The sequence below is a fragment of the Chiloscyllium punctatum genome, chromosome 15 (genome assembly GCF_047496795.1).
Source record: "Chiloscyllium punctatum isolate Juve2018m chromosome 15, sChiPun1.3, whole genome shotgun sequence".
NCBI lineage: Eukaryota > Metazoa > Chordata > Chondrichthyes > Orectolobiformes > Hemiscylliidae > Chiloscyllium > Chiloscyllium punctatum.
Genome location: NC_092753.1, coordinates 5,862,776 through 5,879,013, shown reverse-complemented (window position 1 = coordinate 5,879,013; position 16,238 = coordinate 5,862,776). Strand labels below are relative to the sequence as shown.

Below are 16,238 nucleotides of genomic sequence, written 5' to 3'. Positions count from 1 at the left end.
AAAGAATTGGCTTAGCTGTTACTCTACTGGAAAACTTAACAGAATAATAGATTGGTTAGCTACTAAACTGTAACTATTCCGATATAGTAACATCCCATAAACACATAGTTGGTAAAAGGCAAATTCAGAAAACAGATTAGTTCACACATACATTTCTAGGCCAGGAGGAAAAACATCAAGAGAACATTTGGAGAGAAGAGTAGCAGGGAGAGATATACTGCAGCTTCCAAACCCAGCTTCAAGATCCCAGAAACAGATACTGAAAAGCTAAAACTAAAAAAAATCCTGGTTGTGTGGGAGCTTCACCCCACCCATTCAGGCTGCTTCTATTGTTCCAACTGAAAAAAAAAACCCAAGACCCCACAAGCTGTTAATTTTACGGATTTTCAATAGACATCTTGGCACCTCTGCCTTAAAATTTTTCTTTATAAAAAAGGTCAAAATAGGCCTCTTAAAACCATAGTAATATCAAATATGTTGCCAGAGGTTTCTTTAACAAAATAACTTGAGCCATAAAAGTAGGGAAATATGAGTAATTCAGAGAAAGGAAGGACTTCCCATGGGAATTCCTCTGAAAGTTCTCCGTCAATGGTCAATTATACACAGCTATGATACATACTGTAACCTACCTTGGTCAAATGTCACAACCCTTCTGAGAATGTCCCAGTGTGACTTCTTCACTGCGCAGTGAGACAGTGCCTGATATTTCTGCTTCATCTTATTCAAATACTTCTCAATCTCCTGGGTACACAATAAGAAAATGGAATCAGTTTCTGCAACTATGATTTGGAATGCTTTTATGTTTCCTGGGAATGATTTTCAACTTGACCAGAGGTCAATGTGACAGATGCTGGGTGGCTCTACAATGAATAAGTGAATTTCTCAGTCAGGTTATTCCATAGCCCGAGGGTAACTGAGAGAATACTACCAGAATCTCCAGGAATAAGGATTCAAAACCCTGGTATTGTACGTTTCAGTAATATTTCTTAACTCAAAGTGAAACTACAGTAATCAGATAAATACTCAGAGGCAATATCTGTTTTATGACACTATTTTATTACAGAGGTAAAAACAATGACTGCAGATGCTGGAAAGCAAATACTGGATTAGTGGTGCTGGAAGAGCACAGCAGTTCAGGCAGCATCCAACGAGCAGCGAAATCGATGTTTCGGGCAAAAGCCCTTCATCAGGAATAAAGCCACTATTTTATTACAGTCATAAATGTCCAGGCCTTACTTCTGGCACAGAATAGCCCCAGTAAAAATCAAAAGAGATTAGGCTCTGGCCTAGAGAATATCGTTTGCTAGATCCCTGACCTAGGGTCCTCGGGTTGAGAACTGTTCCCAGATACTCACTGTCTTCTCTGACTCCCTGACTAAGGGTCATCCGTTTTACGAGTGTTGGTTCTAGATTCTCGTTATCATTATGCCAACTCTTTCCTCTCTTATACCATCAGAGCCTCCTTATACATCTCTGTGTGTGTCTCTGGTCACTTTTTACTATTAGCTCAGTGAATAATTTGGTCAAGATATTTCTTGTTCTAATCACTGACCTGTCTGGAGCACGGTATCAGGTTATCTTCTCTTGCATGGTTGCAGCTGGAAGCTTGGTTTCCGGTATCTGTCTACATGGCAATTTCTCATGCTATTACCTTTAAACTCTTGCCACCCCTATTGCATGCTGGTTAATCTGGTCAAGTTAGTGCTAGCTATTTGTATTAGCACCCTACACTGGGTACTGTGGTGAACAAGCTGAGAGAAAATGATCAGGGCTTGAAGAATATTTGGATGTTTAAACTTTCTTTTGATTTTTATTTATTGATAATAGTGGAAGGGGGAGGAGCAGGGAGGGGCAATTTTACAGCAGTTGCCAGTTATCTAATCAGGTTTTTAAAAATTGGTTCACTTTCTGACTTGTAAAGGAAGGTGGGTGTCACTGTGATTGATATATTAGATGGCCAATGGCAGGATGAGGGGACAAGGTTGTTGAAGGTGGAAGGATGAGTGATACAACTTCTAAGAGAACACCCACACAGAGTCAGAAACTCTATTTGTTGGAGAAGCAGAACATCTGTTTCCATCAGATGCACATTAATAAAGGATTCACAGCGTTAAGTCAGGTTTAGATGGTACTGGACTTAGTTTGTTTCAGTCAACATTCTCAAAATCGTATTGTTTGGTCATTTCCATTAGTCACTGGACAATTAGTCTCCATTTAAAGGTTATCAGCCTCTATGGGAATTTATACACAGACCTTTAATGCACTCATAACAAATTCCTCTCTGCTATTTTTAAGGAACTGTTACACTATGTGAGCAATTATAATGACGTGTGGTTCATTTCTGTGAAGGTTCTTGGAAACCGATCCAATTGTAACCTTCAAAAGTAACTTGTAAAAGGACCACTTTCAGACCTGTGGGGCAAGACAGTGAATGGGACCAATGGAGTAGCTTTACAAAATAGGTCATACAGGAATAATAGGCAGGATAACCTCTCTTTATCCGCACCACTGTATGATTTTAAAAAGCTCGAGGATTTTACAAAGCTAAGCAATTGCTTCTGTGTGCAGTCTCTAAAACTTTGAAGATTTGCTGCAGTTTTGCTGCACAATTTGTAAAACCTACCTGTTTATCCAGCTTGATTTCCTCAGACCGTGTGTTTCTTCCTTGTCTGTCCCTCCATCGTTCTTGCAGCCTCTTTTGGACAACGAGAAAAACCACATGCTCGATTCTCTCCATGCCTTCATCCTCTTCTGACTGTTTAAGGATTTCCATCTCCACCTCCGTGTCAAAGAAGTCTTTAGCTACAGCCTGTATGATCCCTGGAGTACAGACGTCCAAAACAAAAAGTGATATGATTTAATTCGACATTACTGTGGTAGTTATGGAACTTTCCTCCCCTTGGCACAATGGGTCATTGGGCTGAGTATGGACAGGAAAGCTGAACAAGGAGATAGGTATGTTTGCTACAGAGCCAGTCTGAGTTTTCTTCCAGCTACTTGAATACACAAACTTGACCAACACTCCAGCACCAGGAAATCAATTCTCTATCTGACCATCTTTCTTTCTGTCTGTGTACAGGAAGGGAGATGCACTCTCTGAGCAGTATCCAGGCAACGTCTGACAGAAAAGTGTACAGGTGACAATCTACCCCATGGTATGTAGTTCGTTTCATAAAGATTTCATAAAGGGCAGCACGGTGGCTCAGTGTTTAGCACTGCTGCCTCACAGCACCACAGAACCGGGTTTCATTCCAACCTCAGGCGACTGTCTGTGTGGAGTTTGCACATTCTCCCCGTGTCTGTGTGGGTTTCCTCCGGGTGCTCCGGTTTCCTCCCACAGTCCAGAGATGTGCAGGTCAGGTGGATTGGCCATGCTAAATTGCCCATGGTGTTAGGTACATTAGTCAGAGGGAAATGGGTCTGGGTGGGTTACTCTTCGGAGGGTCGGTGTGGATTTGTTGGGTCAAAGGGCCTGTTTCCACACTGTAGGGAAGCTAAAACTAAAGCATAATGACGTCCAGACAGTGCACATTATCATAAGGGCAAAAATATTAGCACAAACCATCCAGCATCCCCACCACATCTGATTATGAAAATTCTTCAAAAGGCTGACCTATGGTTCAGTTTCCCGCTGTGAGGCAAAATGCGGTCAGTTGAAAAAAACCCGTGTGAATTAACAAACAAACAGGGATTTTGTCTCTCTTCTGCTGAAGTTACATTATGGGGAGCCAAAGCAGCCCTGAGAAAACTTTGAACCAGAAGTAACATGAAGAGTGAGTGGAAAACACAGCACGCAACTGCTCTGGGAACTGTCGATCACAGCAGATTAGACACAATCTGATTGAAGAGCAGAAGAGGCTCGAAGGGCTGAATGGCCTACTTCTGTTCCAATCCGCACATAATCATTAACTACGCAACACATAGGAAGTACTTACAATCTTACTGACAATTGAAAGCTGGGTTGCCTGTGAATAACAGCTTTTACCTGGAACTATATGACAGAGCCCTCTTCTCTCAGAATAGTAATGAAGCCACATCTCTCCATCTTCCCTCCTTTCCACTCGAAAAGATGGTGCTTTCATCTCCTGGTAATCAAACGGAACTGAAACTTTTATCGGTCGATTTATTCATTCTGACAGACAATATTTGTTTTTCAGAGCAGAAACAAAAAGACCAATGTTTTGACTCTGGGTTCATGAAGATGTTGCTGTGGAGGGGAGCTAACTCAATGGCTCATTCAGAGAGTCAGTCCAGGCAAAATGGAATGCATGGCTTTTGACTTGGCAGTGAAAAAATACAGGTGAAAGTGAGGACTGCCAATACTGGAGATCAGAGTCAAAAAGTGTGGCGCTGGAAAAGCACAGCCGGTCAGGCAGCATCCGAGGAGCAGCAGAGTCGATGTTTCGGGCATAAGTTCTTCACCAGGAATGTTGGGGGAGGGGTGGGGTGCCAAGGGGGCTAAGAAATAAATGGGAGGGGGCTGGGACTAGGGGGAAGGTAGCTTGAAAGCTGATAGGTAGATGAAGGTGGGGGGTGATGGGGATAGGTCAGAGTGGAGGGTGGAGCAGATAGGTGGGAAGGAAGATGGACAGGTAGGACAGTTCAAGAGAGAGGTGTCGAGTTGGAGGGTTGGATCTGGGATGAGGTGTGGGGGGGAGGAGAGGTGAGGAAACTGGTGAAATCAACATTGATGGAAAAATACCAACAATCAATTTTCAATGACTATCACATGATTTTAAAACCTGGGACCTTCCTTGGTTAAAGTGGCTTGGAGAGAGCTATTAACATTGACTGAAAATTGCTGCATGATAAGTGTAGCTAACTTTGTCAAACCAATGTGGAATAAACAAATAAAGACAGAAGGTACTAGAGAATCTTGAAGAAGAGTCATACTAGACTCGACACATTAACTTTGTTTCTCTCTCCATGGATGCTGCCAGACCTGCTGAGTTTCTCCAGTACTATTTTGGTTTTATTTCGGATTTCTGTCAGTACTTTACTTTTATTTGGGATAAACAAGGACAACTTGAGTCAAAATTAATGTTTTCAATGAACATTGAAACTTAGATCGTTTACCTTCTGTTTGATTAATACCTCTATGGAAAAGATTCATATTTTGGAGGTAAAACCCACAGATTATCCAGCTTAGATAAAACAATGATCGCAGACACAGTGATTCATGACTGAAGTATATTTTAAGCAGTTGCTTTGGCAGAGCAACAGGGAGAAAGATAGATGTGTAACTGAAATGGGGGTAGGCTCTCGTTGTCATGTGCGCATGCTTGTACGTGTGTATGTGCATGTGTCTCCCTCTCTTACTCTCCCTGTTTTCCCTCAGTATCTCTTGAAGAACTCAACGCAACGATAAAGCAAATTGGGGAGATACCCATTCATCAAGAATTCATAGATATTTGCAATATTTGCCTCTGATGAGTATCCAAAATATCAATTAAATAACCATGGTGTCAGGTTAAAATCTAAAATAGCTAGGACACTTTAAGGCCTTAAAATGCTCGTTTTTAATTTTCCTATCTGGCCATGGCATTCTCTCCCTTTTAAAGTTCATACCTGTGTTTGTGTGAGTGTTTTTGTGTCATGTGTTTATATTTCTTGGTGTAAGCCATTGGTGAAATTGTTCTTCCATTCACTCAAGAAAATTTCATAATTGGCTCCTTATTTGATTCTGGTCAACTAGCAAGCTGCATTTTCAATGGAATGAGATATTCAGCTGCATGCTACAGAGGGGATTAAAAAGAAGGGAATTGTTTTCCTGTAAGATATGATAGTTCTGTCTGTACTACAACTAAACGAGACTTTAAACTGACCTTATGAAGTCCTTATGAGAGTCACAAACCAAATAGGATGCTAGTCTTTAAATACAGGGCATTAGGATGCATGGCAATATGTCAGACTCACAGAATTCAAAGCAGAATTCAAAGTAGAAGTCATATTTCAAATATTTGGTGAGCTAGTCAGAGGAAAATGACCAGATTCCCAAAAGTCAAACCTGGAACAGGTTGAAAAGTCCAGGAAAGGATGATTGACATGTTGGGTGACCAATGGCAGCAGTCTGGGGGGAGGTAGCTGAAGGTGAGACGTAATGTGATGACATCACCCAGAATAAGTCAACCTATTTGTCAGCCCTTTAAGTGCCCCAGTTATTGAAGGGAACAGTTACCAACCACATCATTTTGTTTTGATGTCACCCCACTTCATTTTCTTTAAAATTCATCATGGGATCCAGAACCCCCTATTCTGTTTTAACTTTACTGAGCAACACACAACGTTAAACCCATCTTCTATTTAAACACCTCAGTTATTTTCACTTGTACACATGTTCCAATAAGAGACATTTCCACCAGCTAAACAGGGTTTTAAATGAGTGAGTGTGCTTCAGCCATGGGATACCTTACTCGCACTCAAAGCCACATGAGTTAGGTAAGCCATCTTTCTCCAAGAAGTTTGGTTGAACATACCATGGCTCCAGCGAATGTGCCTGCCATCTTCCTTAGCACTGATTGGTGCTTTACTGATGGGCAGCGTCTGACTACCTTTTCAATGTGGTTTGAGATTGGTGGATATCACTGTCAATCATCTGCCATCATTTAGATGCTGAACGCTGCCCAGTTCCCAAGAGGCCCTGATGTGAGTTTATAGGAGTTGATGTTGGCAATTATCCCCATGACCTCCTAAACCATTCCTCCCATTGCTTCCTGTTAGCCAGTACCATCCCTGACTCTGGTTCCATACTCTTCTTTCCTACAGGCCTCTTCCTGCCCTCTCCTTCACAGGCATTGTTCTCTCCCCCCTCTCCCTCACTAGCCTCATCCTGCACCCCCTCCCTCACTGACCTCATTCTCTCACTCTCCCTCACTTACCTCATTTTCTGTCTCCCCTCACTGGGCTTATTCATGCTTTTATCACCCACACTAGTTTGCAAGAACAGAAGGAATAAGAGCAGGAGTGGGTCATCAGGCCCCGAGAACCTGTTCCACCATTCAATAAGATCATGGCTGATCTTACTGTGGACTGAGTTCCACTTACCTGCCCTCTCACCATAACCCTTAATTCCTTTACTGTTCAAACATCTATCTATCTTTGCCTTAAAAACATCCAATGAGGTAGCCACAACTGTTTCACTGGGCAGGGAATTCTACAGATTCACAACCCTTTGGGTGAAAAATTTCCTCCTGCAGTCAAAACCTAAATCTCTTTCCGCTTATTTTGAGGTAGACAAGCAGAAGTCTGGAAGAACACAGCAAGCCAGGCAGCATCAGGAGGTGAAGAAGTCGACATTTTGGGTATAATCCATCCCCTTATTTTGAGACTGTGCCCCCTAGTTCTAGTTTCACTCAGTCCGACTCAAGGTTGGGATACAGACAGACACTAACCTCACAGCTTTAATGCAGTATCTAAGCTGAGATGTCACCTTTTTTATATAAAACCTTATCTTGGGAATATGACTTGAAAGAAATTCTGGGATTTACATATTAATAAATCAAAACCTGCATCCCCATTCTAAGTGATTAAAGACTTAACAGCAATCTAGATTTGTTCAATATATTGCATCAGTTGTATGACATTTTGATCTTTTACGATAAATTCTGTGTCTTATGATCCTGCTGCACTAGCCACCTGATGAAGGAGCTGTGCTCCAAAACCTTGTACTTCCAAATAAACCTGTTGGACTATAACCTGGTGTTGTGTGATTTTTAACTTTGCCCATCCCAGTCCAACACTGGCACCTCCACATCTTAGTTTTGCCTGTCAGTGGAAACAAAGTCCCTGCTTCTATCTTAGTTATTCCCTTCATAATTTTATGTTTCTATAAGGTTCCCCCTCATACTTCTAAATTCCAGTCTATACAATCCCTCCTCATAAGCCAATCCTCTCACCTCTGGAATCAACCGAGTGAAGCTCCTCTACACCCCCTCCAGTGCCAGTACATTCTTTCTCAAGTAAGGAGACTGAAACTGTACACATTACTCCAGGTGTGATCTCACCAGCACCCTATACAGTATAAGCATGACCTCCTTATTTTCAAACTCCATGCCTCTAGCAATGAAGGACACCATTCCATTTGCCTTCTTAATTACCAGCTACACTTGCCAGCAAACGTTTTAGTGATTCATGCACTGGGACACCCAGGTCCCCCTGCACAGCAGTATGCTGCAATTTTTCACCATTTAAGTAACAGTCCATTTTTCTGTTAGTCCTGCCAAAATGGATGACCTCACATTTACCAACATTGTACTCCATCTCCCAGACCCTTGCCCTCTCACTAACTTATCCATATGCCTCTGCAGACTTTCTGTTTCCTCTGCACACTTTGCTCTACCACTCATTTTAGTGTCATCTGCCAACTTGGACAGACTACACTTGGTCCCCAACTCTAAATCATCTTTGTAAATTGCAAACAACTGCAGTCCCAACACTGATCCCAAAACTAGCTAGTGATTGCCAACCAAAAAACAAATCAATTTATCCCCACTCTTTGTTTTCCGTTAGTTAATCAATCTTGTATTTACGCTAATACATTACCCGTAACACTGAGCATCTTTATCTTACACAGCAGCCTATTGTGCAGCACCTTGATGCAGAGGAGCTTCACTCGGTTGATTCCAGAGGTGAGAGGATTGGCTTATGAGGAGGGATTGTATAGACTGGAATCCAGATACACCACATCCACTAGTCCCCCGTTGTCCACCACCCTCACAATATCCTCAAAGAATTCCAATAAAATAGTTAAACTTGTCCTGCCTTTTAAGAACCCGTGTTGCGTCTGCCCGCTGGGACAATTTCAATGCCGATGACTCGCTATTTCTTCCTTGATTATAATTTTAAGCATTTTCCCCACTATAGAAATTAAACTAACGGGCCAATAAGTTCACGTAAGAGGGAACTTTTGAGCTATTTTGTATAGCTGCACAATTTTGTACAAAAGTTTTGAAACAGCTGCACATTTAGTGAAAAACCTGGCTACCCCACCAAAATCAAGAAACAAAGAGATTGAAGAGGCTGAAGAGACAGTTATTGAAACAGGCGCAACAAATATATTGAAACAACAGAGAGATATCACTTTGAGTGAATTCAAAGAATCCAGGGTACGAAACCTGGCTGAAGTGCATCAGGGTGAACAACCTTTGGACTCCAGGCCGTGGAAGGAGAGATTGACATTTGGAACAGGAAAGATGGACAGTTTCGCTGAGGGCTGTAGAAACCAAAGCACCTCTTGATAAACTCACCATAATGAGATCTGGATCGATGGGTAAATGACCGAAGTGATAGAGAAACACATTGACTCACTTTTTATTGTACATGGTTAAGCCTTCTTTTGGAAAAAGGAGGATATTGTAAGTTTACCCTGCTTTTGAATGAGTTCTCCTTTATGGGGTCCATGTGTATACAATATTGCGACTTTGCCTGGCAGTTAATCTATTGTGGTTTTGCAAGTTCATACCCAGAAATGAGTTGGTTCCTACAATGTCTCCTTCATAACTTATAATACATCTTGTTGTCTTACAGAGATAATCACACCCTCACAAGATATTGATTTTTAGACCATTACCATTTCTGGGGCACGTTACCCCCTTTGGTCCCTTTGTCAGTCAAGAATCAATCTATCTATCTTTGCCCTAAGAATAACCAATGATTCAGTTTCCATTGCTCTCTGGGAAAGAGAGCCCCACACAGAACAACGACTCTCAGAGAGGAAGATTTTCCTTTTTCTCCTTCTTACGTGGGAGATTAATTTTTAAATACTGTTCTCTAGTTCTAATGTCTCCCACAAAGAGAAACTTCCTCTCAGCATCCACCCTGTCAATCCCTCTCAGGGCCTAAGACATTTCAATAAGGTTAACTCTCAATCTTCTAAAACCCCAATGGAAACAAACCAAGCTGGAAAGGCAACCCTTTCCTCATAAAGACAACACCTTTATCCCAGGAATCAGTTGAGTGAACATTCACTGAATTGACTTTAATGCTATTATTGTATGTCCTTCCTCAAATAAGGATGCCAAAATGCCTCAGATGTGTCTCACCAACAACCTCTACAATTATTCCAATCTTTTTGAAACAAATGACAACATTCCATATGACATCCTAATCACGTAATGTCACTGCACACCCACCTTTTGCGATTCACCTACCACAACCACTATCATCAAGAAGAACAAAGGCAGTGGATACATAGAACATCACTACCTGCAAGTTCCCCTCCAAGCCATATGTCATCCTGGCTTGGAAAAATCTCACTTTCCTTCGGTGTCACCAGGTCAAAATCTTGGAACTCTCTCAAACAGTATTGTGTGTGCATGTAGACCAGCTTTTTAACCCAGTTTAGTGGTGAGGGAGTGCTGCATTGTCAGAGGTGTTGTCTTTGAATTGGACGCTAAATCAAGCCCTCATTTGCCCCCTCTGGAGTAGATTAAAAAAAACCCTTGACCATATTCAGAAGACATTATGGTCAATATTTAATGCTCAAATAATAGTGCTAAAACGGATTATCTAGTTAGATAGTTATTGCTGTTTGTGGTATACAAGTGACTAACGTGAAGAAGGTCACTGGACCCAAAATGTTAACTCTGCTTTCTCTCTACAGATGCTGCTGGATCTGCAGAGTTTTCCCAGCAATTTCTGATTTTGTTTCTGATTCCCAGCATCCACAGATCTCTTTTTTGGCAAATGTGTATCCAATTTCACAACAGTGACCACTCTCAAGAAACACACTTAGGTGATGTCTTGAAGTTGTGAAAGGCTTTATAAAAATCCGGCTGGCACAGTTTCATAATTCAAACATAGTTATTTCAAACCTAAAAATATCCTAGCAAAGATTAAGCCAGTCCAATGAATTACTGGTCAAATTGTATACAATTAGCATTGCTTAGCCCAAACTTTAGAAAGCACTATGAGAATTGGATTACCTGATATGACAGAGCAAGGTAACTATGAAGGGCATCTAAATTTTCGATAAATTCCATCAACGATCCTCCCAATGTCCGCAGCATTCTGTCATACCCAGACACCTTGCAGAAGATGAAAAAGTGTCCTCCAAAAAGTTTCAAGACAGCCTCAGCAGACAGATCTGAGCAACAGCAGAACAAGTTTCAGTTTTTCATGTTGATTCAAGCTCTGTTACAGTGTGTCTCTTGTTAAGTGGACCAACGGAGCACTTAACACTTACAAATTTCAAGAAAATCATTGAGGGAAGCTAACACATCTCAATGGGGTTGAATCTCAGTGAGAGAATTGTTATCTGACTAATTGATCGGACATTTGAACAGTGAACTGTTCTTTACCACAGTGACGTTTCATTTCGCCCCAACAGGCTGCAGTTAGTTCCAAGACATCTGTTCTCCCAATTGTAGCTGAACAATGTCAGTATCTACCAGGGCGGCTAAAATAATTGGAGTGCTAAACTAATGGATGTGAAATTGTAGGCATTAACATGGATATATATTGATACAAAATGAGCAGATGGAGAAATTATTGTGCAGTGCAAACATGCAAAAGAGATAAAGAAGTACGTAAATTATGAAGTGAATCTACCTAGTTGCTTCCAACAGGAATCAACACTGAAGATAGCCTGTGGTTGTGACTGTCTCGATATGGTATGGATGCTTGCTCAGACGAACACCTCAGTGTCTGGTATTTTGTCCTCCCACTTTACCTTCAGAAGATTCTGAAAGCAACCCTGATGAGCTTCCTGGCATGATGCTGGTTTACAGATATCTCAGACCACCCACCAACAGCTCCTGAGCAGAATGACAATATGATAGATCGCGTCTCAAACTTGTTCAGTCCACTTCTGTACTCTGCAGAAACGCCAGTGTTTGTTACTTTGCATTCTTGAGATGCAATGACTCGAACTGGACACAATATTCCAATTATAACCTACCCAGAGCTTTCGAAAGGTACACCAAACTTGCTTGTTTTTGCACTGAATACCTTTATTAATAAAACCGAAGATCCCATGTGTTTTTCTAACGGATTTCTCGATATGTCTTGTATCCTTCCAATACCTATGCATGTGAAATGCCTGTCTCCAAACAACCTTCAAACCTGTGGCATTATGCCTGTATTCTCTTTCATAGCCTGATGAATTTTCACTTAACATCACAAAATGTTCCAACATAGTAATAGGTTATAGTATTTCTCGAATATCCAAACAAGTATATTGTTCGGATAACTGATTGTTTGGATATGTTTTCTCGGGGCCTTGAGATCTTGTTCGGATAATCTGAAATCCAGATAATTGATGTTCAGATAACTGAGGTTGTTGTATATGTTTGGACGAGTAACTGAGAGGAAATGAAGCTTGGTCAAGGATTGGAATCAATTTAAATCATCACACATTGCAAATGTTTAGTTTTGCTAGATTTTAGATTACTTACAGTGTGGAAACAGGCCCTTCGGCCCAACAAGTCCACACCACCCCACCGAAGCGCAACCCACCCATACCACTACATCTACCCCTTACCTAACACTACGGGCAATTTAGCATGGCCAATTCACCTAACCTGCACATCTTTGGACTGTGGGAGGAAACCCACGCAGACACAGGGAGAATGTGCAAACTCCACACAGACAGTCACCTGAGGTGGGAATTGAACCTGGGTCTCTGGCGCTGTGAGGCAGCAGTGCTAACCACTGTGCCACCATGCCGCCCACTTCTATCGCTGCACTATTTTACGGTTTAAATAGCCTTCTGTGAACCTGACATAGATTGCATTGTATTGTCCATGTGAATGTGTCAATGCACGCAAGAAAGTTGTACTCTGGGTTTAAAACCAAGAAATGTCATACTTACGCAGCATTTTCGAAGCTTCTTGGACGAGTCTGAGTGTGATAGAATCATCATAAACCTGATATGTCATGAACATGTCCTGTACTTCAGCTTGCACTCTGAGAACAGAAATGGTTTTGTGACTAGGTTCTGGAGGAGGGGTTCTGAACAAGAGTCAGGCTGGACTTAAAACATTAATTCTGTTTCCCTTGCCTCCGATGCTGCCAGATCTGCTGTGTTTCTCCCACGATCTCTGCATTTGTTTCAGATTTCCAGCATTCATAGTATCTTGCCTTTATTCAAAGGTTTTTAATTTGGTCACGAGAAAGGGAAGTGAACAGAAAGACCAAAAGATTCAGTGGAACAGTGGAAATTTAAAAAAAAACCTGAATTTTGGAATCAGAGATAAAACAAGGGGATGATGGCAGCACACAGCAAGTTGATTCAAGACTAAAGTAGCTCACATACTGATGCCTGATGAATGGTTTTAACCCAAAATATTACTCTTTTCCTTTCCAGTGCTGTCCATTGTACAGCCCACCATTTCAGCACAGCAGCTAATTTGGGCCAGTTTGAACTAGGACATTGCTCTAAATAGTTTCAGGTTCAGCACAATCACAGTGTTGATTGGAAGGAAGTGTGAGTGGCAATGGTACAGTTATAACAATGCCAAGAGCCCAGAATCCACAGCTCCAGCTCATCATGAAGTAGAAACTTTAAAGATGGTTTAGCCGTCAGTTGTGGGTCAACTCTCACCTCCTAAGCCAGTGATTCTGTCATCATGTCCTGTTCTGGAGATTTCAGTACATAACTGAGGCTGCCATATCAATGCAGTACCAAGAGAAAACTGCAGCACTGGAGGCTGGGCCCAGTGTAGGAGGTGGAGGGGTGTCCCTACAAAGTTTATAAAATCATGAGGGCCACAGGTAAGGTGAATGACCTTAGGGTCTTTTCCCTAAGGTGGGGGGAGTTCAAAACATATTCTTAAGGTGAGAGGAGAAAGATTTAAAAAGGACTTGAGGGGCAATTTATTTACACAGAAGAATGGTTCGTGTGTGGAATGAACTTCCAGAGGAAGTGATGGATACAGGTACTGTTCCAAGTTTTAAAAGACATTGGATACATTCATGAATAGGAAAGGTTTGGAGGGACACGGGCCATGTGCAGGCAAGTGGGACTAATGTAGTTTGAGAACATGTTCGGCATGGACTAATTGGACCAAAGGATCTGTTTCCGGGCTGTATGACTCTATAGTTGTGATACAGTGAGCACTTGGTCGTGTCCTGGCTGATGATAATGTCCCAGAACTGAAAACTTAATTCTCCGGCTGGGAAGAAACCGTTCTTCCTTCTGAACTGATCTCAGAAGTCAAACCCATCTATTAACTCCACAATGGACAACTAAGCACTTAGCTGGATCACTTGTCTTCTTGGAAATAATACATTTAAGTCATTGTCATAAATCCATTTCTGACCTTCTCTAAAAAAAGGCTTTACAAAACTGATGAAGATCCATCAGCCTATTTTTAAATATCCAAGTCCCACCTATTAATGGTTACATATTATATGCTCTTTATCACATTTGGCACAATCTGCATTTCTGGTTCAGCTGGGCTCGAAAGACCCAATGAGAAAGGGGTGGCACGGTGGATCCATGGTTAGCACTGCTGCCTCACAATGCCAGGGACCCAGGTTGAATCCCAGCCTTGGGCACTCTCTGTGGCTGAGGGGTTTGCATGTTCTCCCTGTGTCTGTGTGGGTTGCCTCTCGGAGTTCCAGTTTCCTCCCTCAGTCCAAAGATGTGGAGGTTGGGTGAATTGGCCATGGGAAATAAAGGGAGAGTGTGGGTCTGGGTGGGATAGTGTTTGGAGGGTCGATGTGGACTTGATGGGCCCAATGGCCTGCTTCCACGCTGTAGAGATTCCAGATTAGATTACCTACAGTGTGGAACCAGGCCATTCAGCCCAACAAGTCCACACCGACCCTCTGAAGAGTTACCCACCCAGACCCATCCCCTCTGTTTACCATGACTAATGTATCTAACACTATGGCCAATTCACCGGACCTGCACATCAGGGAGAATGTGCAAACTCCACACAGACAGTCGCCCAAGGCTGGAATCGAACCTGGGACCCAGGTGCTGTGAGGCAGCAGTGCTAACCACTGAGTCGCTGTGCTGCCCACTGTTCCATGAAATGCAGAGCAATGTTGAGTCTGGGGAAGACCAAGCAGAGATGGACTTTGTGTTGAAAAGGCAGGGAGTGATCTGGATGTTTTCTTTTGACTGTTTCTTTTATTTTAGCTTCTGTTATTAACCCTGACATTTGTGGAGACTGGAGAATAGCAACTTTTCTACACTTTTCACTGTACTCCTGTAGGAGAAAGTGAGAACTGCAGATGCTGGAGATCAGAGCTTAAAAATGTGTTGCTGGAAAAGCACAGCAGGTCAGGCAGCATCAAAGGAGCAGGAGAATGGATGTTTCGGGCATAAGCCCTTCTTCAGGAATGAGGAGGGTGTGCCAAGCAGGCTAAGATAAAAGGTAGGGAGGAGGGACTTGGGGGAGGGGCGTTGGGAATATGATTGGTGGAAGGAGATTAAGGTGAGGGCGATAGGCTGGAGTGGGGGTGGGGGTGGAGAGGTCGGGAAGAAGGTCAAGAAGGCGGTGCTGAGTCCGAGGGTTGGGACTGAGAAAAGGTGGGGGGAGGGGAAATGAGGAAGCTGGAGAAATCTACATTCATCCCTTGTGGTTGGAGGGTTCCTAGGCAGAAGATGAGGCGCTCTTCCTCCAGGCGTCGTGTTGCCATGGTCTGGTGATGGAGGAGTCCAAGGACCTGCATGTCCTTGGCAGAGTAGGAGGGGGAGTTAAAGTGTTCAGCCACAGGGCGGTTGGGTTGGTTGGTGCGGGTGTCCCAGAGGTGTCCTCTGAAATGTTCTGCAGGTAGGCGGCCTGTCTCCCCAATGTATAGGAGGCCACATCGAGTGCAGCGGATGCAGTAAATGGTGTGTGTGGAGGTACAGGTGAATTTGTGACGGATATGGAAGGATCCCTTGGGGCCTTGGAGGGAAGTGAGGGGGGAGGTGTGGGCGCAAGTTTTACATTTCTTGCGGTTGCAGGGGAAGGTGCCGGGAGTGGAGGTTGGGTTGGTGGGGGGTGTGGACCTGACGAGGGAGTCACGGAGGGAGTGGTCTTTCCGGAATGCTGATAGGGATGGGGTGGGAAATATATCCTTGGTGGTGGGGTCTGTTTGGAGGTGGCGGAAATGACGAAGGATGATACAATGTATCTGGAGGTTGGTGGGGTGGTAGGTGAGGACCAGTGGGGTTCTGTCCTGGTGGCGATTGAAGGGGTGGGGTTCAAGGGTGGAGGAGCGGGAAGTGGAGGAGATGTGGTGGAGAGCATCGTCAACCACGTCTGAGGGGAAATTGCGGTCTTTGAAGAAGGAGGCCATCTGGG

General features: G+C 43.0%; 1 protein-coding gene across 1 annotated transcript in view; it reads right to left on the bottom strand.

Annotated features, from left to right (window-relative positions):
* LOC140485891 (guanylate cyclase soluble subunit beta-2-like) overlaps positions 1-16,238 on the bottom strand; it is a 49,570-nt gene that overhangs the window by 23,810 nt on the left and 9,522 nt on the right. Inside the window, exons 3-7 of the mRNA XM_072584338.1 lie at positions 12,809-12,903; positions 10,923-11,083; positions 3,986-4,085; positions 2,624-2,820; positions 630-741 (exon numbers count right to left, since the gene is read on the bottom strand). Of these exons, the coding sequence (XP_072440439.1) occupies positions 630-741; positions 2,624-2,820; positions 3,986-4,085; positions 10,923-11,083; positions 12,809-12,903 (665 nt within the window). The remainder of the gene's footprint in view (positions 1-629; positions 742-2,623; positions 2,821-3,985; positions 4,086-10,922; positions 11,084-12,808; positions 12,904-16,238) is intronic.